This window comes from Gorilla gorilla, chromosome 6 (genome assembly GCF_029281585.2).
Source record: "Gorilla gorilla gorilla isolate KB3781 chromosome 6, NHGRI_mGorGor1-v2.1_pri, whole genome shotgun sequence".
Taxonomy (NCBI): domain Eukaryota; kingdom Metazoa; phylum Chordata; class Mammalia; order Primates; family Hominidae; genus Gorilla; species Gorilla gorilla.
Window position 1 is genome coordinate 157,116,307 of NC_073230.2, and position 25,631 is coordinate 157,141,937.

General features: G+C 40.8%; 1 protein-coding gene across 1 annotated transcript in view; it reads left to right on the forward strand.

Moving 5' to 3' along the window:
• CNTNAP2 (contactin associated protein 2) overlaps window positions 1–25,631 on the forward strand; it is a 2,292,243-nt gene that overhangs the window by 2,028,194 nt on the left and 238,418 nt on the right. Inside the window, exon 18 of the mRNA XM_019031540.4 lies at window positions 12,248–12,484. Within this exon, the coding sequence (XP_018887085.3) occupies window positions 12,248–12,484 (237 nt within the window). The remainder of the gene's footprint in view (window positions 1–12,247; window positions 12,485–25,631) is intronic.

Here is a 25,631-nt window from a genome sequence, read left to right on the forward strand (position 1 = left end):
GCACTTTGGAAGGCTGAGGTAGGCAAATCTCTTGTGCCCAGGAGTTCAGGACCAGCCCGGGCAACATGGTGAAACCCCATCTCTACCAAAAAGTACAAAAATTGGCTGGATGTGGTGGCACACACCTGTAATATCAGCTACTTGGGAAGCTGAGGTGAGAGGATCGCCTGAGCCCAGGAGGTCTAGGCTGCAGTGAGCCATAATTGTGTCACTGCATTCCAGCCTGGGTAACAGAGTAAGACCCTGTCTCAAAAGAAAGAGAAAATGACTACACTAGCCAGGCATAATAATGTGCGCCTATAGTCTCAGCTACCCTGGAGCTGAGGCAGGAGGATGGCTTGAACCCAGGAGGTCATAGCTGCAGTGAGCTGTGATCACACTACTGCACTAGAGCCTGGGGACAGAGCGAGACCCTAACTCTAAAAAAAAAAGGAAAAAAGATAATAAACGAACAAACTACTATGCTAGCCTTCTTGTTGTTGCTAATATTCCTGTTATAACCTGGTATTTTTTGTACAGGTGTTTGTATCCTTTTGTTTAAATGTTCCTCTTAGATTTCATATTGCTGAACCTTTTAAAAATCCATTTGGACCAATTACTCCTATAATTTTGACTTGGCAGTGAAAATAAAGATGCAATATTTTTTCCATCTGTGTTCTCAAGACTTGTGACTCCTGTACATGGATCGGAAGGATCCCTGGGGCTGGGGGTCTCTGGTTCAGATCCACAGCTATTGATGAAGGTGTTGTTTTTTGGTTTTGTTGGTGGTGGTTGTTGTTTTTCTTACCTACCCTGTTTAAGCACTTCATGAGTGCCTTCCATTTGAACTCTAATATTGTTTATTCTGGAAATACCAGATATTTCTTCAGATAGTTTCTTGCCTGTGTTTATTCTTTTCTTATGAAGCTACTATTGTGCAGATGTTGACACTTCTACCCTCCGTAATTCTTGACTTTTGTTTTATTCTTCTAATCTCTTTATTCATTCCTATTGTCTTCATGGAAGGTTTCTTGACCCAATATCCCAACCCACGAAAATGTTCATCAGCTTTATCTGTTCTGCCATTCAGCCCCTCCAAGGATATCTTTATTTTGACAGTTATAGATTTTTCACTTCAATATCTCCAACTAATTCTTATTCATATAGTTTGTCATTGTCCCGTGTCTCCAATATCAGGGAGGTGGGATTCTGCTAAGTTTGCTGCCGCTTCATGTCGGCACCATAACGAAGGTGTCTTTTATGCAAATCCTACAGTTTTCTCCTGTCATTGGTTCTGTGTCTTCAGCGCTGCTTCTTGCCCTTATTTCACAGTGCTTGCTGTCCTCAGAGGTCCTGTCATTTCGCCTTCTGAGTTCAAGCATATTCCCTTGAGATTTCCAAACGCCGCCTTTATTATTGTCTTCCTACAACGAAAAACAAAAGTTCAGGGCCTGCATTGAGCTCCTCCTGGAAAGTTGAGGGGGCAAAGAAAAACTCCTGCCTCAGGACAAACCTCTGGCATTGTCATCCCTCTCAACCCTTTCTTGTTTCCAGTCCATGTCGCTCACCCACCTCCCATACACACACACAACTTCAAAGTACCTCACTCCCACCTAGACAGGGGACAGCCATCTTCCACTGTCATTGATTCTTAAACCAGTGGTGTATCTATACCACTAAATCTAGCCTCTCACTACCCGTTCCTCCACTAATAAGAATCTTATTGCTACATTGAAGTGTCTGTCTCAAAAATAACCAAATCCAATAGCCTGTTACTGTTGTCTGATTTTCCTTGACCTCTTGCTCTTATTTAACAATTGTCACTGTGCCCTCCTTGAAATCTTGACATCAAAACACTCCAGTCTTCTGTTTTCTCAGCCTCTCTGCCAACTCCCCTCCCTTTTCCCTTTTCCTCAATCCCCAAGCTTCTCTTCTTTTTCCTCCACCCCTTTGCATTGGATGGCTGACATACCCATGAGGCTTGGTCATCAGAGCTACACTAATCCCTCACGGATCCATCCCAGGCTTGACCTGGGACTAGCATCCGCAAAGGCTTGTATGTGAAGTCTGAGAGTGAAGAGAACAAGGTGCCAGCTTGGATAATAACACCAGGGATTCTTGACTCCGGATTTAAAAAAAGACTAGATACAAACGTTTAAATAGAGACTTTAAAAGACAGATGGAAGCAGGAGAGGGGGAGGGGGAGATACATGAAGATCAGCAGAAAGAAGCTGCTTATTTTACTTCAAAGATGACAAAACTCACCAGCAGGACACGTAATATGAACAATAACCTAAAGATATTTGCAAAAATGTATTTAGACAAGAGTTCTAGGCTGATATATTTGATGTCTGGGTTTATTAAAGTTTACTAAAATAGCTGTTAATAATTTGAAATTTGGATCCAACTAGAAAGTAGTGGTTTAGCACTCTATTCTCTCATATCCCCACTTTCAGATGCAACTTGGAACTGTAGGTCCCACTGTAAAGCAATGGCTTCTGAAATCAGTGCTGTCAGACTGAGCTTAGGGAAAGTATCCATCATCCACCATTTTAGCAGTGGCCAAAGCCCGTAACTGCCTTGGTTTCAAAACTGTAGTATTGAGCTTTTGCACTAAGAAATAAATATGATCTTAATGACAGCATCAAAAAAGTGTCTTCTCTTTGTTGGCTTAGAGATTAATTTGGACATTGACATTCCTGGCTCTGTGAGTATTGCATTTCCCCTTTCAGCTTCAGCCATCCTTGTAGCTTTAGAGACAGTGGTCTGCCCAGGTGCAGGGGCTCACGCCTGTGATCCTAACACTTTTGGAGGAGGAGCCCTTCCATCCAGTAGTTCAAGATCAGCCTGAGCAACATAGCAAGACCTTGTCTCTACAAAAAAAAAAAATTTTTAATTAACCAGGCATGGTGACATGTGCCTGTAACCCCAGCTACTCAGGAGGCCGAGACAGGAGGATTGCTTGAGCTCAGGAGGTCAAGGCTGCAGTGAACCATGATTGCATCACTGCACTCGGCCTGAGCCAAAGAGCAAAACTGTGCCAAAAAAAATAAATAAATATAAGACAATGTTCTGGCAGGTGGTAAATGTCTTGCCTCAGGTATTAATCACTCTATCAGCATTTTGTATACCTAAGTACAACAATGTCTAGAAGCATATCAGACGTAGGAGAAGAAAGTGCCTTATATGATGTAAGCCCAAAAATCAAACGGTGGCCAGAGCATAGTAAGAGTGCAGGCTCAAAAGCTAGCCAGCCTGGGTGTGAGTTCTGGCTACTTACTGGTTATAAGACAGCAAATGAATTAACTCTCTTATTCTCAGTTCACTCGTCTGTAAAATGGATATAATAATATCTAGCTCTGAGAGTAAAGTTCTGGAATAGTGCCTGATACTTCTAGTATTTAATTAATATTAGCTTTTGAAATAACCAATAGTTTACCATGCTTATCCTGCCACCATAGCCTCTACAATGAATCAGACCACTTAGCTCCACCCCCATTGCATAACATTTCACATTTGGACACATAGGAGTGCTTTATACTATGGAAACCCAGTGTCCCTTCAGTCTCTGTTTTGAAGCTTCCTTCTAGTTTAATAGTTTGGATTCACATGTTCTGCATGTCCTTTACTCTGAGGACACGAAAATCCATGCAATAATAATGAACTGAAAAAAATCCATCCTATTGATGGAGTTATGAATGAGCACTCATGAGCGTCATCTGAAAAAGCAATTTTCCAAACCCCAGTTCTCTCAGTATGTGAAAGCTTTTTTCATACTTGCCCTCCAATATCTAGCTGACAGAGAAACCACTGATCAATACTTGTCAATCATGCAGCTCTGCACTAAAGAATGATGAGCAATTTCCTTTAACTCTCTACACCACTGAAGCCTCTTGGCCATTCTGCTGTTCTCAGTTCAACCAGATAACTGGGTTTATATTTTACACACCTGCACTGACACCACAGGTATTTTATTTTGTTTTGTTTTGTTTTTCTGAGACACAGTCTTGTTCTGTTGCCCAGGCTGGAGTGCCGTGGCACAATCTCAGCTCACTGCAGCCTCTGCCTCCCAGGTTCAAGTGATTCTCCTGCCACAGCCTCCCAAGAAGCTGGGATTACATGTGGGCACCACCACGCCTGGCTAATTTTTGTATTTTTGATAGAAATGGAGTTTCACCATGTTGGCCAGGCTGGTCTCGAACTCCTGACCTCAGTGATCTGCCTGCCTCCACCTCCCAAAGTGCTGGGATTATAGGCATGAGCCACCACACCCAGCCCACCACAGGTCTTTTTTTTAATGAGTTCAAGTTGATGCCTCAGACCTAAGAAACAATGGTAGCATATAGAACAGGAGAAATAGCAGGTACAGAATTGCAACTTGGGAAGGCCCAGCCTGCCCAAACACAAAGCTGCTTTTGCCCCCTGACCTAGCCAGGGCAGCTGTGGCTGCCATGCCAGAGAGCCAAGGTCAGGGTGGGTCACCTAGACACAGAGGAGTCCTAGCTCTTTTTCCCACCAGTCACTCACACCATTCCAGTGGCGGGCTCAAGACCTCTATGCTAATTCACAGCTCTCCAGTCCAGACACAGCCCTCCATGAATGATAAGATACCAACAACACCCATCCTAACTCTGTGCTTTCTTTTCTCTCTCTCTCTCTTTTTTTTTTTTTTTTTTTTTTGAGATGGAGTTTCGCTCTGTCACCCAGGCTGGAGTACAGGGGCACAATCTTGGCTCATTGCAAGCTCCACCTCCTGGGTTCAAGCCATTCTCTTGCCTCAGCCTCCTGAGTAGCTGGGACTACAGGCAGGTGCCACCATGTCTGGCTAATTTTTGTATTTTTTTTTTTTAGTACAGACAGGTTTTCACCATGTTGGCCAGGCTGGTCTCAAACTCCTGACCTCAGGTGATCCACCTGCCTCGGTCTCCCAAACTGGTGGGATTACAGGCGTGAGCCACCATACCTGGCTCTAACTCTGTACTTTCCATGGAAACAGTGCAGTGAGAAGAGGGACCCCAAGGTCACTTTCTCAGAGAGGTCTGGATCAGCCCAAGCTTGATAACACTTCCTCATTGTCTTGGTCTGCTTGGGCTGCCCTAACAGAACACCATAGCCTGGTGGCTTAAACAATAAACATTCTCATAGTTCTGAAAGCTGGAAGTCCAAAATCAATGTGTCAGTAGGGTTGCTTTCTTCTGAGGCTTCTCTTCTTGGTTTTCAGACTGCTGTCTTCTTGCCATGTCTTCACTTGATCTTTTCTCTGTGCAAGAGCATCCCCAGTGTCTGTTCCTCTTCTTAGAAGAACACCAATTCTATTGGATTAGGTCTCACCTTTATGGCCTCATTTAATGTTAAGTACTTCTTTAAAGGTCCCATCTTCAAATGCAGTCACATTGGAGGTTAGGGACTCAACAGACAAATTTTGAGGGGAAACAGTTCAGTCCATAGCACTCCTGATACCTCTAGTATCAGATTTATATACACATCATCTCAGCCATATTTAATTTATTCCAACTCTGTGCTTCTATAGAATGTGCCTATACTCAATAATAGCAATAATCATAACAGCTACCAGTAACTAGAATTAGTGCAAAGAAGTGCATTATCTGTTATTAACACACTCCTATGCGGTGCATATTGTTATGCCAATGCCACACATAAGGAGACTGAGGCCCAAATAGGACCTGGGAAGCTCACACGCCATGAGCGGCGAAGCCAACACATAGAAGTAGATCTTTGTGACCACAGTTCATGCTTTCCTCATCCCTGCTTGCTGCCTCCCATACATCAAATTGTGCCTGGCATCATCGTGCGGCTATTTGTGATCACATTGGGATGAACCTGCAGGCAAGAAGCATGTCCTCATCATCATTTTAGAAATGGCTTTCCTGATGCCTTTCACTCATGAACTGATCATGCAATGGCTTTGCTCTTCTGAGCATCCTGCAACCGCTCTCATCTCATGCCTCCTTCCCTTCCAACGAGCCTCCCCTACTTGCAGGATGGCACCCCCTTACCTCTTTTCCTGGAGCCCTCTCTCCATGGACAAGCTCATGATCCCCTTTCTGTCACTTCCTCAGTGGGGCCTATCCTAACCACCCTACTTAAAATTGCAGCCTCCCCCACCCCCCTCCAACTCTGGATCCCAGGTAACCCTGCTGACTTTTTTCTCCATAGTGGTTACCACCTTCTAACGCACAGTATATTTTATTTTCTTATTGAGTTTGTTGTTAAATTTCTCTTTCTGCCTGCAAGAATATAAGCTCTGCAAGAACAGAGACTTTTGTGTGTTTTGCTTCAATACTATGAAGCAGACAAACAAAACATCTAAAGCAAGGCCTGGCTCATAGTAGGCGTGAAATAAATATTTTTTGAATGAATAAATTAGATTTTATGTGTGTGGGCTTTAGTGTGATTCCTTCTATGGTGAATTAGTGGCCAGTCTCTTTGGGCAAAAGTGCTCAGGGACCCAACTTAGCTCTTTAGAAAACTATTAAGTTCTGAATTTGAGGACAGTGTATTTTTTTTATAATTCCTCTTGATCATTGTTTTTGCCCTTTTTGTTTAATTTAATAGCCGATTATTTTGTCCCAATCTTCTGTGCATTTTACAGTTGTATTATTCATTATGGGTAGTTCCAGCATTTTCATAATTAATCTTTAATTGCAATACTTGCAAAGCATTTCACAAGAAAAAATGATTTACAAATTAAACCCACATCTCACCTTGGATAATTATCACAGGTCTGACTAATGTGCATGAAGCCCTTGCATGGCAGGGGGCTCTCTACAGTGACAATGTGTTGATTTTCTAATTAACAAAGGTTAAGTGGCATTTTTGCTTGAAGACCTATAATTTAAACTTACGACGTTTGTCACCAAGAAAGATTTCTACAGAGCGCATAAGTGGAACTCAAATAATTTTCACTGATTCTAGTTCATTAATGTCTTTTACATAATATATAATGACCGTTTTCAGGACAGAAGATTTTTCTTCATATTGACTAGATCAGGAAAAGCACCTTCTAGCTCACTGTCCCATTTAAATAAATCAGAGACTACCTAAGCAAGAAAAGAGCCTAATTTATTTAGTTTTCCTTTACAGAGCGAGAAATGGCATTTCACTCACCTGCTTTATAAATTATGAAGACGGAGGACAAAACTTTATTTATTTATTTATTTATTTATTTAGAGACAGAATTTCTTTCTTTTTTGCCCAGGCTGGAGTGCAATGGCATGATCTCGGCTCACTGCAACCTCTGCCTCCCAGGTTCATGCAATTCTTCTGCCTCAGCCTCCCAAGTAGCTGGGATTACAGGTGCATGCCACCACGCCTGGCTAATTTTGTGTTTTCAGTAGAGATGGGATTTCACCATGCTGGCCAGGCTGGTCTCAAACTCCTGACCTCAGATGATCTGCCCGCCTTGGCCTCCCAAAGTGCTGGGATTACAGGCGTGAGCAAAACTTTACTTAATGAACACAACAAATACAAACTAGACTACAGTCATATGTTACACCCAGTTAAAAGAGGGAGAAAAAAAAAGTCAGACATCGGTGCAAAGAAAGAAAAAGCAAGCAAGGAAGAGATTTAATAGAATTTGAGAGTGTGTACTGAAATTCAGAAAAAAAGACACAGGCCCAGAGGGAGAGCTTGTGAACCATGAGTCAGAGTAATTCAGAGCTGGAAGGAGTCGCAGACACCATCTAGTTCAGCCTCCTTTTTCTGTGGATGGGGAAACCGATGCTGAGAGAGACTACGTAATTTGATGAAAGCCACACAACTGAGTAGAAACAGTTGACGATCCTGAGAAGGAAAGATCCACAAACACAAGTGCAGGAAGAGAGATGGATCCATGTAGAACCCAAGAAGTCCAAAGACCCAAGAATCAAGACAGAAGCAGAGTGAGAAAACTCTGCCCTACTAAATCCTTTCTGAAATGAACCCTGTATATATAAATAATTAAGTATCCATGAATAGATCTAAATATCTGCCTTAATGATATAATAAAAATATGATTTACTCTAGATTTATTTACTCTGCCAATTGACCCTTTGAAAAATATCTCCATTCTCGATCATTAAAAAGTCAGGAAACAAGAGGTGCTGGAGAGGATGTGGAGAAATAGGAACACTTTTACACTGTTGGTGGGACTGTAAACTAGTTCAACCATTGTGGAAGTCAGTGTGGCGATTCCTCAGGGATCTAGAACTAGAAATACTATTTGACCCAGCCATCCCATTACTGGGTATATACCCAAAGGACTATAAATCATGCTGCTATAAAGACACATGCACACGTCTGTTTATTGCAGCACTATTCACAATAGCAAAGACTTGGAACCAAGCCAAATGTCCAACAATGATAGACTGGATTAAGAAAATGTGGCACATATACACCATGGAATACTATGCAGCCATAAAAATGATGAGTTCATGTCCTTTGTAGGGACATGGATGAAGCTGGAAACCATCATTCTCAGCAAACTGTTGCAAGGACGAAAAACCAAACACCGCATGTTCTCACTCATAGGTGGGAATTGAACAATGAGAACACATGGACACAGGAAGGGGAACATCACACACTGGGGCCTGTTGTGGGGTGGGGGGAGGAGGGAGGAATAGCATTAGGAGATATACCTAATGTTAAATGACAAGCTAATGGGTGCAGCACACCAACATGGCACATGTATACATATGTAACTAACGTGCACATTGTGCACATGTACCCTAAAACTTAAAGTATAATAAAAAAAGAAAAATATCTCCATTCTTCATCGTGTTAACGTTCAGAGTCTTTTCAAACTCTCAATCATTGCTGAAGATCCATGAAATACCAATTGTTTCCAAATTAAAATACATCCCAGATAGACAAAAGGTTAACATGTGGAGAGAAGCAAAATCACAAAAATGTTAGAAGAAAATATGGTTGAATAATCATATTGTTTTGTATTATAGAAGGTCTTTATAAGCCTCTGACCAAAGGCAGGAATCACACAAATAAGACAGGTGGGTGTGACTACAAAAACATGCAAAACTTTCATCGGGAAAAAGAAACACCATACAGAAGTCAAAAGACACAATCTGTAAAGATACAGCTGCAATAAAGAGTTATTTATAACAAAGAGTTAAAGCTCATATTGTTATTAATCAATAAGAAATATATTCTCTTGTATTCCCAGCAAAAAGCGAAGAACCCAAAGAAACAAAAAATAAGAAAAGGGAAAACATTAAAATTACTCAGCTCACAGTATTTGAGGCGATGCAGATTTAAACAGTGAATCCTTTTGCCCCCGTCAAGCAGACTGGCATGGATACAAAAAGGCACTGACCAATATTAGAATTGTGTGGAGAAGATGATAATCTCATACCCTACTGGTGAATTAGAAGTTGGTAAATTCTTCTTAGAAGAAAATATATTTCAAGTGCCTTTAAAATGTATATGCCCTTCATCCTAGCAATTAGACTTAAAAGTATGATTAACTAATTTTAAAGAATGAATTCTAAGGAAAAACTGGATGACAAGTGTGCAAAGGTTTTCATAAAGATTATATTATTATAGTATCATATAAAATGGAAAATTTTAAAAACTTAAAAGTCCACTAGTGGTACAAGAGCGAAATAAGTGATAGTGCATTCACAGAATAGGATGCTATGCAGATACTAAGCAAGATGTTCTCGTTGTACATTTATTGCTTGGAAAATGTTGCAAAGGCTGGGCACGGTGGCTCACACCTGTAATCCCAGCACTTTGGGAGGCCAAGGCGGGCAGATCACGAGGTCAGGAGTTCGAGACCAGCCTGGTTAACATGGTGAAACCCCATCTCTACTAAAAATACAAAAATTAGCTGGGTGTGGTGGCGTGTGCCTGTAGTCCCAGCTACTGGAGAGGCTGAGGCAAGAGAATTGCTTGAACCTGGGAGGCGGAGGTTGCAGTGAGCTGAGATCATGCCACTGCACTCCAGCCTAAACAACAGAGTGAAAATCTGCCTCAAAAAAAAATAGTTTCATGATATGTTAAGTGCAAAAAGCAAGTTTCAAAACAATGTGTATATTATGATTCCATTTCTTCCTTTTTATTTACACATAGTATGTTCATAGAAAAATAAAAAAGGCTGTTCCCTAAAAATGAAAGTAGTTAAATCTGAGTAGCGTAACAGAATCTGTTTTGTATTCTGCTTCTCAGTACGTTTATAGTGACCACAATGACTATTACATTGATCACCAGGCAGAAAGAGATGGGGAGATCTAAAAATGATTTCTACATTTTAGCATATTTTGATAGAATATAATTGTCTTAATTGACTAGTGATAAAAAATTTTTAAGGCCAGACATTTATTTAATAAAATGTCTTTTGGAAAGCCCTTATTGCAAGGACGAAAGCCATAATGGCTAAAATAATAGAAGCCAAATTGAAATTCTAACACACAAGGTGTAACTAGAGGGTTGAAATTCTTCCAAATCAGGCAAAGGCCCTCATTCTCTTCAGCGTAGAGGTGTGAAGCCCAGTTGACAAACAGATGGCAGAATGGGAAATCCTTCAAAGTAGTTGTTTTTAATAACTTCTTTTGCCATCTACTGTCTCATAGCTTTGATCAAAAAAGGCACTGGACTCTCTTCACTTCTCTATTCCAATATTTTAGAAGAAATCAAATACTCCCAAGGGAGTCATGATTAAAACCAATGTGTCACCCAGTGAGAGAACTGCAAGGCTTGGGTTTGCACAGATGGTACAGCAACTCATTTGCCACTTCACTGATGGGGTTTTGCAGGCATAAGCAGATGCTAATTCATCTCTGCCACTAAAGCCTTTGATATTCCAGTCCTGTCTGATGAATCTACTGGAGTTTATGACTTTTCTTAAGATAATAGAGTAAGTGATCAGAATCAATCCCCAGCCTACTGATCTTACCTGAATTCCAGTAACCCTACTGACTGCTCCATGTTTAAAGACCTCCAAATCTGCATCTCAGAAACATGTACATCTATGAGGCCCCTGACTGGAAAGTTCTTCTCGGTATTAGGTGGTCTACACAGAACAGGGCTTAAGACAATAAACCCTGTTTTGTTGCCTTAGGAATAAGACAGATGTGATACAGTTGCCACTCAGGAACTATGAGTCCTTGAGTAAACTTCTTAACTTCTCCAAGCCTCAGTTTCTCCATCTATACAATGGGAATAATGCAAATAATATCTACTTTGATAAGTTGTTGTGAGGACCAGGTGAATAGCATATATAAGGTACTGTATACAGAGTGCCTAGTATGTAGCCCTCAATGAAGGAGAAACTTGGGTTTTATTTTTATTAACAGTATTTTCTTCTCTAAATGCTCATCACCTATTTCTTTCAACAGTTTTACCTACTATTCATTTTAGATTAGTTTCCATAAAAGTTGTACTCTAAGATGCAAGCATGTATATAAATTTGAGTTCCTCCTTTTATACCAGCTGCTTTAAAAAGATTATAGCTAAGAATACTATAGACACAATTAAATCCATTTGTGATAGAATGTTTCAATGAATCTTTCTATGAAATTTCTTGGGAATATTTTAATATTTTCATGCTCATGAACCTCAGTCCAACTCTATAACTTACTCCAAAAATCACAGTGAACGTGCTCATTGTGCTATGTCGTGTAATGACATTTAGACAAAAGCAATGAAATCTGATCTAACCTAGCAATAAATGTGGTATAGCTGATTTCTGTGTAAAGTTATCAGTTCCAACTTCCAGCTGCCCCAGACAAGGAGCCCTGGGTAGTCTTGACATGAGCTTAAAAGCAAAGCATCTCTTGAGACAAGAACCAAGACCTACAATCACATTTCAAACGGATTTATGTCTTCCAACTAATTGACTTGTTAACTATGCTAATACATTCATGTCTCTGCCTTTGTATTTTTTCAATAAGTAATGCTACAGAACTCGATGTTGTGAGATTAAAGAGCAAAGAATCTAGAGATTTCTGTAAACGCTTTTTCTATAGGAAACCAGATTAGACTTCCAAAACAGCTGATATAATTTTTGTGCCTCTCCAAATATTTTATTTCTGTAGGAAACGTGTTGCTTCTCAGAAGATGGCTCTTTTAATTAGGCTTATAGCCTGCAGGGAGAAAAGCTTCAACTTTCTCTATTTAGATAGGACCAACTTGATAGTGACAATACTAGATGTGCTATGCAGTGTCATCTCCTACCACAGTTGTTCAAAATATGAAGAATTAAGCAATAGCAGAGGTTATTCCCTCTGAACTCTGTGCCTTCTGTCATTCCCAGGTGGTGCTGGGGGCCAGCAGGGCTTCCTGGGCTGCATCCGCTCCTTGAGGATGAATGGGGTGACACTTGACCTGGAGGAAAGAGCAAAGGTCACATCCGGGTTCATATCCGGATGCTCGGGCCATTGTACCAGCTATGGAACAAACTGTGAAAACGGAGGCAAATGCCTAGAGAGATACCACGGTTACTCCTGCGATTGCTCTAATACTGCATATGATGGAACATTTTGCAACAAAGGTAAGGTGGAACCCATTTCCAGAGCCACTTTTGCACGTCTTTTTAAGCCCAAATCATCTATTTAATGATTTTTCATATGTAAACAAGTGTACCTTATTCTGAGGTTAAGATGATCAGAATTTTTCTCTCAACTTAGGTGGGAATTTTCCAACCAAAATCATTTCCTAATCATTTTTGTTTGATAAAATGAGAGAAGCTCTGTGTATGGTGCAGAATTTCTTCCAGATTCCAGCAAATTATTCACTGCCTGAAACACTACAAAGGCAGTCTCATTACATCTTAATGGTGAGTGACAAAATAGGTGGCCTCCAAAAGGGGACTCAGGCCTGACCCTCCTATGTTAGGATCTCCAATAGATCAATTGATCAGTCAATTTCTATAGTGAATCAGCCAGTGCACCCCAGTGGTCTTGATGCCCCCACCCCCTGCAGTTGCTAAGAGACTGGATTCAAGCTACACTCACCAGAAAGCTCCTCTGGTCAGTCATCAACATCACTATTATTACTCTTACTCAGGATGCCTTTGAGTGGCTCTCAGCCTAAGCTAAACTGCAGAAATGCTGAAAAACCACGTTTAATTGGTCAGCTTAGAGCATCTGTTATTACTTGGTTATTTTAGTCTTGAATAATTCCTTTAATCGCCAGTAGATTCCGCAGAGCCAATGAGCAGAGTACAAGAGCCCAATGCATATGCATGTTATCATTTGAACTATACCCTGTGATCCTGCATGACCAGAAGAAGAAATTGACTCAACTGGTCTGTGGCTTAATTTCCCATATATAAATGAGGGATGAAGAGAGGAGGAGCTGGTGCTTTTCCTAAGCTACAATTGAAATGCATGTAAATCACTCTTCTCTTTCTAAATGAATGTATAGCATATGGGTAAAGTTTTCTGTGAACGGTTGGTGCATCTTTTAATAAGAAGCTTTACATAAGTAGCCTGTTCAGACTCTGATGAATACATGGGAGGGTTGTTTACACTGGCATTATTCACACAAGATGCCACACACAGAAGGAGGAATTGTTCCATAACATTCTCTGTACATCCAGGCTACTGTCTGGCAGCGCTATAATATGAGCATACAAATTAGGCCAGACAGGGTATGAAAAATGAGCATGAGACAACAACAAAGGTGGAAAGGAACACCATTGCAGAATAATACCATAGCACATTAACAGTGCTATTACAGTGCATTTTTCTGTTCAGAACAACATGGTTCCATGATTTTCCTGTGGCACACAATGGAATGGGCCTGCAGAACACATTAACTTTGCGCTTGTAGAAATGACAGTCTTGCAATTACCATTCATTGTGCTTGATGCTAATTTAATGCAGTCATTTCCTTGCCAAAGTAATGTCTGAATGCAATCAAGTAAGCACTAATGCCTGTGAGATTCCACTACATAAGTACCAATTTAAAGAAAATCACCATCCCTTTATTTTTGGAGAGTTAGGTTAAACACAGTAGCTCATGCAAAACCTCTGGAGGTTAATAGGCAATAGTCATGAATAGAAAGGCAGGGGCGTATCCTCTCCAGTTTAGCCCACATTGCAGATAAAGTGAAATGAAGCCTGTGTGTTGCCTTTGACATTATTTCAACATGTTTACACAAAAGATATCTAAATATTTCCTTATTATCTGTTTAGCAGAATGAGTTTTCATTTGATTCAATTAGTGACTTTAACCAAAAAATTTAAATAGAAGACTGCAAAACATATTTGGAAATCATTTATGAGCATCCTTCTGAGTCAAGTACCTCCTGGATTTGGTAGAATGACAGTGGAACTGTTTCAGAGGAATCCCACAGCTGTCCAGGAAAGCTTTGTCTGCACTGAGGCAAGCTCCATCAGGGACTGGAAGGATCTCCCAGCCTGATGCTGCCTCTGCTCTGGACCTCACTCTCCAGGTAGCCTGGTGCCTGCACAGCAGTTCCTGTGACCCCCTCCACCTCAGGCTGGTGCTTCAGCCAAACAGCTCAGCCTCTACAAAGAGCTTTGGCATTGGCCGAAGAGTGAGCTCCATGCAAGGCCTTCTCTGGCCTTCATTTGGTAGTATAGGTCTATGCTTGCAGATGTGGAAAACGTCGCTAATATTTTGCCAAGTGAATGAAGCAAGGCCCAACCTACCACACACAGCCGGATTACATGTTTATACAAAATAAAACATGCACACACGCAGAGATGAGGCAAACAAACTGTGAGAATACACGCCAAAATATTAATTGTGGTTATTTTTTGCAGGAGGATAAAAATACTGGTATTTTTTCTTATTTTATTTTGCTTTAAGTTCTGCGATACATGTGCAGAACATGCAGGTTTGTTACATAAGCATACATGTGCCATGGGGTTTGCTGCACCCATCAACCCATCATCTAGGTTTTAAGCCCCATATACATTAGGTGTTTCTCCTAATGCTCTCTCTCCCCTTGCCGCCAACCCCCTAACAGACCCCTGTGTGTGATGTTCCCCTCCCTGTGTCCATGTGTTCTCACTGTTCAGCTACCACTTATGAGTGAGAACATGTGGTGTTTGGTTTTCTGTTCCTGTGTTAGTTTGCTGAGAATGATGGCTTCCAGCTTCATCCATGTCCCTGCAAAGGACATGAACTCATTCTTTTTACAGCTGCATAGTATTCCATGTTGTGTAAGCGCCACATTTTCTTTATCCAGTCTATCATTGATGGGCATTTGGGATGGTTCTAAGTCTTTGCTGTGTAAATAGTGCTGCAATAAACATACATGTGCATGTTTCTTATTTTGTTTTTGCTTAGCTACATTTTCCAGTCTTTGCACAATGATGTATTTCCTCTAACATCACTATTTTTTCTTCTTTGGAAAAATAATAGTAGGAAGCCAAGTTCTTGCCCCAGACATTTGAGGGATAACTATCTCTGGTCATAAAATATCTAGCTATTTATTAGATATTATTGGACCGTCTAGTTGTACTTTCTGGAATGGAGAAGCAAGGTCAGGTGAAAATTTTATGTCATTATATTGTCCTTGAAAATCTCAATACATTTAACAATACATTTGTTAAATCTCAATACATTTAGCAGAACTCATTTTCCACAAGCAGCTGAAGAGATCACCCTTCAGATGGGCACCGGAGGAAGGGCTGCCTTGTTGGGGTCAGGTTGCATGAAAATAAAAACCTCGAGACACTAGTATCACACTCAGCTATGTGAGAGGCTCACACTAGGACAGGCTTGGGACCCAAAATAGCCCAGGTCATAAAATAGCCCAGGGGGACAGATAAGCTAAGTCTCACCCCTGTATATTATTAGCCCATCCAGGAGAATGGTGGGCAGACAGCCCATACTGTTTGAATTCTGTTTTTCTCTCCTCTCCTTCTCCCCCTCCTCCCCATCCTCCTTATCATCCTCCTCTTCTTCCCTTCTCCTCCTCCTTCCTTCCCTGTTCACCATAAGCACACTCTTTATTTCTACATCAATCCCTGTCTCTGTCTCTGTCTCTCCATATTCCATACCTACTTTCCCTCTCTCCCTTTCTTTTGCTGGAGTGTACAGTTGAATATGTAAATAAAATTACCGTGTCTTGTCACTTTGTTGAACTAGGAAGACAGGGCTGGATTTGAGTAGGTTCCTCATGATCACCTCTTCTGCTTTGTAGATGATGCACTGATACTCACTATTCCGCACTAGTCAAAACCACACAAGAAGGGGACTTCCTCTAACCTCTTATCCAAAACCCTTTTTTCTTTTCTTTCTTTCTCTTTTTTTTTTTTTTTTTTTTTTGAGATGGAGTTTCTCTCTTGTCGCCCAGACTGGAGTGCGGTGGCACAATCTCGGCTCACTGCAACCTCTGCCTCCCAGGTTCAAGTGATTCTTCTGCCTCAGCCTCCCGAGTAGCTGGGATTACAGGCACCCATCACCACGTCCGGCTAATTTTTTATTTTTAGTACAGATGGTTTCAACATATTGGCCAGGCTAGTCTCGAACTCCTGACCTCAGGTGATCTGCCTGCCTCAGCCTCCCAAAGTGCTGGGATTACAGGCATGAGCCACCACACCCAGCCCAGAGCCCTTTTTCAAAGAGATGCATAAAGATTTGACCACCAGTTAAAGTGTTAGCTCTCCCAGGGCTACTTGAATCTTTAGTAGGAGTGCTGACTGGGGAATATTTCACGGTTTGGAGATAGCACAAGGGCGTTGTGGAAACCCTACAGCTAGACCATGCAGGCAGTCTCTTCATCTGTCGGCAGATAACTGAGCAGCATCCCATCTTCTCAGCACGTTCATCAATGAGCAGCAGTTTAACTCAGTGGAGGTAGGTCCCTTCCAATGCAGAATTCCCTGGCACCCCATTGGCTGAGTCTGAGGGGAGAATCATCCCAGACTACATGGAAGGTTTAATTGTGCGTCTGTCATCCCCAGGATTATTGGAGACCGAATGGATAGTTGCTTGGTCATGCCAAAGATAGTTTTCTAACATTAAAACTGCTCCTTCTTGGAGAGTCAGATCCCAAAACACTCAAGAATTCTATAATTATCAATGTCACTTTTATTACTAACCAGAAATTAGAGACATAATTTGCAGTACACTCTCTGTGTGTCTTCTCTGTGTGTTTAAGCAAGAGAGAAAATAACATACCTATAGTAGAGGCAGCAATTTCTGTGTTTACTTTTCGTGGTTGAATGCCATAGTAGATTGAATAGTGTCCCCCAAAATTCATGTCCACCTAGGACTTCAGAATACAACGTTGTTTGGAAGTAGGGTCCTTGCAGATGTGATTATGTTAAGTTGAGGTCATACTAGGATAGGGTGGGCCCTAAATCCAATGAGTGTGTCTTCCTAGGAAGAGAAGGGGTCACAGAGATACTCACAGACATAGAAGGAAAGCCATGTGAAGACGGAGGCAGAGATCAGAGTTACACTGCCCCACGCCAAGGAATTCCTGAGGCTACCAGAGGCTAGAAGAGTGAAGGAAAGATTCTTCCCTAGAGTTTTGGAAGAAGCGTAGCCCTGAGAACACCTTGCTTTCAGACTTCTGGCTTCCTAGGAAAATAATACAAGTACTAAGAAAAACCTACCATCTTCTTAATTCTTGCTCTTAACAAGGATAGCAGCTGGTATTTATTAAGAACTTGTCTGCTAGGCAGTGTGCTAAGCTTTCTAATTAATCATTTAATCCTCACCACAACCTGGTGAAATGGTTGCTATTACTAGTGCTCCCATTGTACCAAGAAGGAGATGGTTATAGTAGCCTGCCCCAAGGTTCACATATTAGTAAGAGGCAAGACTCCCTTTCCTTTCATTTTGTAGCAACTGAAAGCATAGCCTCTAGTCTTAAAGCTTCTTGATTATTGTGATTGAGTAAAAAGAAATTAGAATATTACTGGATGCAGAATTTATCATAAAAAATAGGATACAAGAATTGAACAGACACTCTTTTTTTTTTTTTTTTGCCACATCTAGGTGTAAGGTTTATTCATTTATTGACTCTTATTGAGCAAACATTCATTGAACACCTAATGTGCCCAGAAGTCTTGAATGTATAGTTGAATCTGACTACACTGAAATTTCCAAAGCATTTTAATGGTTTACAGATACAAAATCAGGCAAGTCTAGAATATATGATAGGAATACATGTGAATTGGATATCACCCAGGCTGCTGAAAACAGTTCTTCGTTATGATCCTTTCACCGAGCCAAGTTAAGCAAGAACTTATCATCAAGAGACACAAAGATATCTCCAAATTCACTCATCTGCACTTTTTTTAACTATAAAAATGTTCATGTTCATATGCCAAACCAGGACTGCAGTTGAAAAATACATTTCTTTAATCACTCTGAAACCATTTTCTGAGTTAGGGAGTTCTGTTTTCTTCTCAAACATTCATTTGTTTATTGCTTAGATAAAACTTGAAGAATAAAAGTCACAGAATTACTGAGTGACCAAGATTTGAATAGTCATTCAATCATTGCAGTGTTTCCATCATTTACAGTCACACAAATCATGTGCCACCCTCCCTGTGTTCCAGCTAAGTCTCCTATTCTCCCTATGAGTATTGTGAAGTTAGCTAATATTTTATAATCTGTATTATTAAGATGGTAGAAGAAATTGTTTATAGCAAATTCAAGTCTCAACCTATAAAATGATGATGGAATTAGATGTCAGTTTGAATCCATCTTTCTCACATACCTGTTATGTAACGTTACGAAAATTGTTTGTCACTGAGCCTTATCTTCAGGAATACATAGTAACTACCTCTTAAGGATACCTTGAAAATCACACAGAATAATGTGAATGAATTTCCACGTGAAGGACCTGGCACACAGCAGTCCAACAGCAAATGTCCTTTTCATTCTTAGCAGCTCTTTGCTTTTTGGTTTGTGTTTTTGTTTTTACTTAATTCATGTTGTCCTTTAATCCTTCCCTAATAGCTTTAAATGTCAAATGCCTAACTGGCATTATTTCGGTGATCCTTGAGTACTGGATTGTCATTTCGGTACCTCAGGAGCAGTGGCAGTGTCCTAAAATGTCATTTCTACTTAATTTTGGTCACAGTAAAAGTATTCTGAAGCCCTGAAGGGCTGAGAAGTATGCAGAGATTCTGGAAGATGCAACTGGAAACCACACCCACCATATCGGACTGGTTTTGTCAATAGCACAAGTCTTGGAGCAATGTATCCAGTCCTTTCAAGAACCAAGTTGGGTCACCTTAGTAACTCCTGCATCCCTTCCTGACTCAAGGCCCATCAGGAGACAAGAAAGCGCTGATTAGCTGGGCACACTGGCTCACACCTGAATCCCAGCACTCTGAGAGGCCAAGGTGGGAAGATCATGTGAGCCCAGGAGTTCAAGACCAGCCTGGGCAACATAGTGAGACCTTGTCTCTACAGAAAAACAAAATTAGCCAGGTGTGGTGGCACATGCCTGCAGTCCCGGCTACTTGGGAGGCTGAGATGGGAGGATTGCTTGAGCTCAGGAGGTCAAGGCTTCAATCAGCCGAGATTGTGCCACTGCACTTTAGCCTGGGCAACAGAGCAAGACTGAGGAAAGAAAGACAGAGGGAGAGAGGGAGAGAGAGGGAGGGAGAGAGGGAAAGAGGGAGAGAGAGGGAGAGAGGCGGGGTGCGGGGGAGAGAGAGGGAGGGAGGGAAGGAAGGAAGGAAGGAGAGAAAGAGTGAGAAAGAGAGCAAGAGAGAGAAGAGAAAGAAAGGGAAAGAAAGAAAAGGGAGGAGAAAGAGGGAGAGAAAGAAGGAGGAGGAGAGAAGGAAGGAAGGAGAGAGAGAGAAGGAGAGAAAGAGAAGAAAAGAAAAGAAAGGTCACAGACTCCTTTTTGCTCCAAGAGACCTCAGGCTCAAGTCCACGTTATACCTCTAAGGAAGAGAGGATTTTCCACTTGCCTCCTAGAGAAACATTTCTTGTTGGATGTGAGGTAGTGGGTTTGCCAAAAGTGGTTGGAAGACTGAACAGATTCTGTTCCACAGCTCTCAGTATGAAACAGGGACCAGAGTAAATGCATGGTCTACCCTTTTAGAGCAGGTTGGAGAGATAATTAATTAATACAAAATATATAAACAAATAGGGAGAAAAGGAAGAGAAATGTTGGAAGTATGCATCTTAGAATTTCACCCCTATGTGAAATCAGCTAAGCTGTTAGTGACAATGGCCATTTTTCCTCAGGTCTACCTATCCAGTCTTAATAATCCCAGCTTGGAAGACACTTCCACATCAGTAGGGAGAGAAACTTTTCACAGCCTTCTTTTTCATTTTCAGTTGGAACCGGAGGTTTGACAGATTTGGAAGAAGGCCCAAAGGAACAAGAATAGAACCCTTTTTTTTCTTTTCTTCTTAGAGAATTATTCAAGAAGAGAAAATATCCCTTCTCTCTTAATGTATTTCTTAAATCTTCAGACCTTAGGATGCAATTTAAAAGTATCATGGTAACTGTGATGGTTAATTTTAAGTGTCAACTTGACTGGATTCAGATTACCTAGTGTTCCATAGGGAGCAGGTCTATGCAAGCCTACCTCCAAAGGCCAAGGGAGCTGAGAGGCCAAAGAAAGAGTCTGACAAAGCCAGTTTCTCGGAAGAAAAAAAAAAAAAAAAAAAATTGAATAGGGACTTACCAACAGAAGTCGAGTCTCTGGTATCTACAAGATGAGATGGTGGATTCCTTTACCTCCTCAGACCCAGGGCCTATATACCATAGAGAAAGGGTCTACATGCTTCAGAAGGAAGTTACCCTAGAGCAGGATTTGCAGTAAACAGTAGATAAGGTGGAAAACTTAGTGGCATTCTGCAACTGGGTTATTCAGAAGCCAACATGGTGAATTAGCATCCAAGAAGGAGCTGCTTTAGCCCCTACACCTAGAAATCTGTAAAGCATTACTTCGAGGTGTGTCTGTGAGGCTGTTTCAGAGAACATTAGCATGTGGGTCTGAGTGGATGAGGTGGGGAAGAGCTACCCTCAATGTGGGAAGGCATTATCCTGTCTGCTAGGGGCTGCAGAGAACAAAAACAGAGAAAAGGTGGTAGTGTCTATCTATCTACTAGAGATGAGATATACTGGTTTTGGGCAACTCCAGGCTCCCTAGCCTTTGGGCTCCAGAACTTATACCAGATTCTCATGCTTTTGAGCTTGGGCTAAGAGTTACACCATTGGCTTCTTTTGTTCTGAGGCCTTTGGACTTGGACTGAGCCACACCACTGGCACCCCAGGGTCTCCACCATGTAGAGGACGTATCATGGGACTTCTCAGCCTCCACAATTGCATGAGCCAATTCCCCTAAGAAATCCCCTCCCGTATGTCTATATCTATATAGTCTGTTGATTGTGTCCCTCTAGAGAACCCTAATACCATAACGCATGAAAATAATCTGCTTAAAAGCTTAAAAAATAAAGAGAGAAGGAAGAGCCAAAAAGTCAGAAAATATTTATGGATGAAAATCCATAAGTGGACAGAAGTCCACAAATATGTATGGAAAAAGAAAATAATTTTGACTTAATTCAGAAAATTCAAAGCTGCAGAGATAGCTGCTAAGTTTAAGTGGCTTTGTTATAGAATTTTGTGGTGGTAAAATAACATTCCCCCTAGCCTGAGGTTCTCTTTGGGGTCCCAGATATTTGAGAAAACCTGGCCAATTAACTTTCTTAGAGAAAGAGATTTAAAAATTCAGTGGGGAAAAAGCAAGTCCTCCGTAAACTGTTCTAAATCTAATACAAGACAAAGTGTTCGGAATTGGCTTTGGTTGTAGGATAAATAACTTTTGTTTCAAGTGTGTGCCCTTTTTTTTTTTTCTGAGACTGAGTCTCGCACTGTCACCCAGGCTGGAGTGCAGTGGCACAAACTCAGCTCACTGCAAACTCCGACTCCCAGGTTCACGCCGTTCTCCTGCCTCAGCCTCCCAAGTAGCTGGGACTACAGGCGCCTGCCACCACGCCAGGCTAAATTTTTGTATTTTTAGTAGAGACGGGGTTTCACCATGTTGGTCAGGATGGTCTCGATCTCCTGACCTCGTGATCCACCCACCTCGGCCTCCCAAAGTGCTGGGATTACAGGCGTGAGCCACCGCACCTGGCCAAGTGTGTGCCCTTTTCTAATCCCCACCAGTGTGGGGACACAGCTGAATTTTTTTTCCTGAGTGTTTTATTTGTGTATGTTGTTGAGTGTTTTTATTTCCTGTTCTTCAGCAATGATCAGAACTCTAAATAATGTGAAGTTCACAGAAATAACACTCTTTATCTTTTCCCACATATTAGCTCCATGACTTGAGCTGAAACTCTATACATTTCTTTTCTTTTGTGAGCCAAAAAGGAACTGGTCTGATAAATTATCCTGAGGGTTTTGCTTTTAGATTGCTCACATGTTTGGCTGCCCTGCAAGCAGGTCCATTCACCAACGTCCACGCTGCCCTTGAGTACTCCATCACGTCTATGGGCCATGAAGACCTGCCTCTGACATGCAATTTCTTCACTCCACAACCGTTTGCGCGCTTATCATTTCCAACAGGCAGCTCTGGCCTTAGCAGCTGGGCTCATTCCAGGCATTCCTTGGCTACAGGAAATTTACTTTCTTAAATAATCAAGCCTGAGACTATAATGCTATAGCCTACCCATTTTATAGATCAACCTGGCTTTGAACTCACTCACATATTTTTACCTCTATTAATTCCAACTGGTTATAACAGTGTTTGATTTAGATAAATAGGCATTTTATTTTTTTCTAGTTAAAACCAAATCCTGAGAAAACAAATTATGAAGAGCCAGCTGCTCTCTCTGAGCCATCCTTTTCTTGGCATTTTAAATGTATTATCTTCATTTTCTCAAGAGGAGTGGGCACAGGATATAGTGAAATGTTCAACTTGACTAACAATATTTTCTAGCTACTCTTCCAAGGGAAATGTTTACTAAATATAAGGTGCCTTTTACAGTATTCAAGTTCTATAAGGCAAAGACTCTCAATTAAATTAAATTATTGGCAGTACAATTTAACATTCTACATTCTGTGTGAACGAAGTAATTTCAAGCAGTTTGATCGTTAATAATAATTTTATTCCTTCCTATACACTGAGCACAAGTTTAGTGAAATATGGGAACATGTACAGAGAGCCTGCTGTGGGGGAATCAGTGGATTGCCAGCAAGGAAGGACAGGATGAATAAGACTAGGCTGGGAATGCAATGGAGGGGATAGAACCAACTGCAGCATACAGGGAAACAAGCCAGAAGGCCGAGTGAGAGACCCCCATGGACACCCACGCTGAAGGTTCTACTGGGAGGGCTGCCTTCAAAGTCTTGTCCAAGGACAGCACGGCAGATAGTGGTGGGTTGCACCTAATTCTGAGGGCGTAATTTGGGTTAAGGGAGAAGACTCTTTGGAAAACATATATCATTAAAGCCTAAAGCCTAAAGACAAAAGTTTTAAAGCATCTCAATTTTTTTTAAATTGTCTTTGAAATAATACAATTGATATTTACAAGAAATACTTATTTGCTTTTTTTTTTTTTTTTTTTTGAGACAGGCTTTGAGCTTTTTTGCCCTGGCTGGAGTGCAGTGGTGCAATGATGGCTCACTGCAGCCTCGACCTCCTGGGCTCAAGTGATCCTCCCACCTTGGCCCCCAGAGTAGCTGGGACTACAGGCATGTGCTACCATACCCTGCTAAGTTTTTAATTTTTTGTAGAAACAGGGTCTCACTGTGTTGCCCAGGCTGGTCTCAAACTCCTGGCATCAGGGTATGCTCCCACCTCAGCCTCCCAAAGAGCTGAGATTACAGGCATGAGCCACCATGCCCAGCCTACTTATTTGCTTTTAATATTACAAAATTGAATTGCTTTAGACATTAATAGTGGACAAAATATTTTAGGAGTTAGATTAGTTTAACTATTTTTCAAATTATATTCCACCAGCCAAAAATATTTCATGAGGCTTTGCCTTCTTTAATTTCTAATATGAAAACAGTAGGGAATTTTTTCCATTTTTCAAAAATTGATTCTAATAATTAATATGATTTTCTCAAAATACACGTCTCCTTGCAGTTTTTCCCCTCACTCCCACCTCCAGATAATTTTATATGAACCTAATGGACACCTTCCCCTTGAGTATTTCTGCCTTAAAGATAACTTTAAAGATACAACTTCAAAGATAGATCAACAAATTGATATGTAAACCGGGCACGGTGGCTCATGCCTGTTAATTCCAGCATTTTGAAGCAGGATTGTTTGAGCCCAAGAGTTTGAGACCAGCTTGGGTAACACAGTGAGACCCCATCTATATAAAAAAAAATAAATATCTAAATATAAATTGACATGTAAATAAGTTTATCTTTGCTTTTTGTTAAAAGAAGTCTTCTAAAAACTTGCTTTTATCAACTTTAACATTACTAAATTTTATTTTAGTATTCTGAAGTTTAGACCTTAACTAATGCAAATTTGCTTACTTTAGACTAGTACAAATGACTTATGATTTACCTATGCCAGTAGCCAATCTCACTTTCTGTGCTTCTCCCTAGGGAGTTGGGTCAACTATAGCTTACAGAGAAATACCAAATTCTAGCCCTTATGTGAATCATTTCTCAGCAATCCTCAAAGGCACCAAAATGTTCTTTCACATCTTCTATTTCTTTCCATCCTGGATTTATGACCAGAAACACAGACAACACTATTCTAAACTAATTGTGTTTAAAGAAAGGGGAAATTTGTACTTTTTGAGTTTATCCCAATTAAAGAAGGAAGCTTATATTATATAGAACAGTGGAACAAGAGTAACTTGAATTCCAATTTCAACATTATTAAAAACCAAAGTGAACAATCCTAACTAGGCATTCTGTTTCTTTATAAATTGCACTAATTATATAAAATTCATTATTCACAAGGCTGTGAGGATCAAATGAGCTGATGGATGTGAAAGTGCTTTGAAAAGCATTAATGTTATAAAATGCAAATTATTATTAAGTTTATTAATCACTGAGTCAGTGAAAGCCTCTTTAGTGAGAATCCTGCAAAATATAAACCACTATCTTCCAAGAGCTGCTAGGAAATCCTAGACAGAACTTTTCTATCTGTGTTGTTAGTGTTGCCATAACCAACAGCAAAACTTTTCCCTTTCAATTGTTGACATTAGTGCTCACCCGTCTCTCTGTACAGCACTGAAATGCGTTATCCAGAAGCTCCGTGCTCACAACAATCCAGCAAGACTTTAGACCTCAGAGTTATACTAGTTCATGACAGGCAGTACTGTATTCATAGTCAGCCAACCCTTGAATGCATGGCCCTGATTAAATTCCTGTCTCTGTCATGGAATTGGCATGAGTCATTTGGCCTGGAACATCATTAAAGCAGCAAACACACTTGAGATTAAATAAGAATGGATTCTAAAACATCCTCTTGAGGTTGTTATTGAGATCGTTAGCAAATCATGTTGGTTCCTTGAGTATCTTATAGAGTTTCAAGAAATAAAAAGCAACTGCTACATTGTAGAAAGTACATCTAAAATTTTCCTCTTATCCCAAGTGATTGACAGTCTCTCTGCATCCTCTGCCCCGTTACTAAGGATGACAACTCCTGTTCAGATGAATGAGTCCAGATTTTTCTCATGTCTAAGCCAAATGTAACCCAAATATTTGAACAAGTCCATTGCTAGTCACTTTTTAGTTTTCAGAGATGAATAAAGCTATAAGTAAA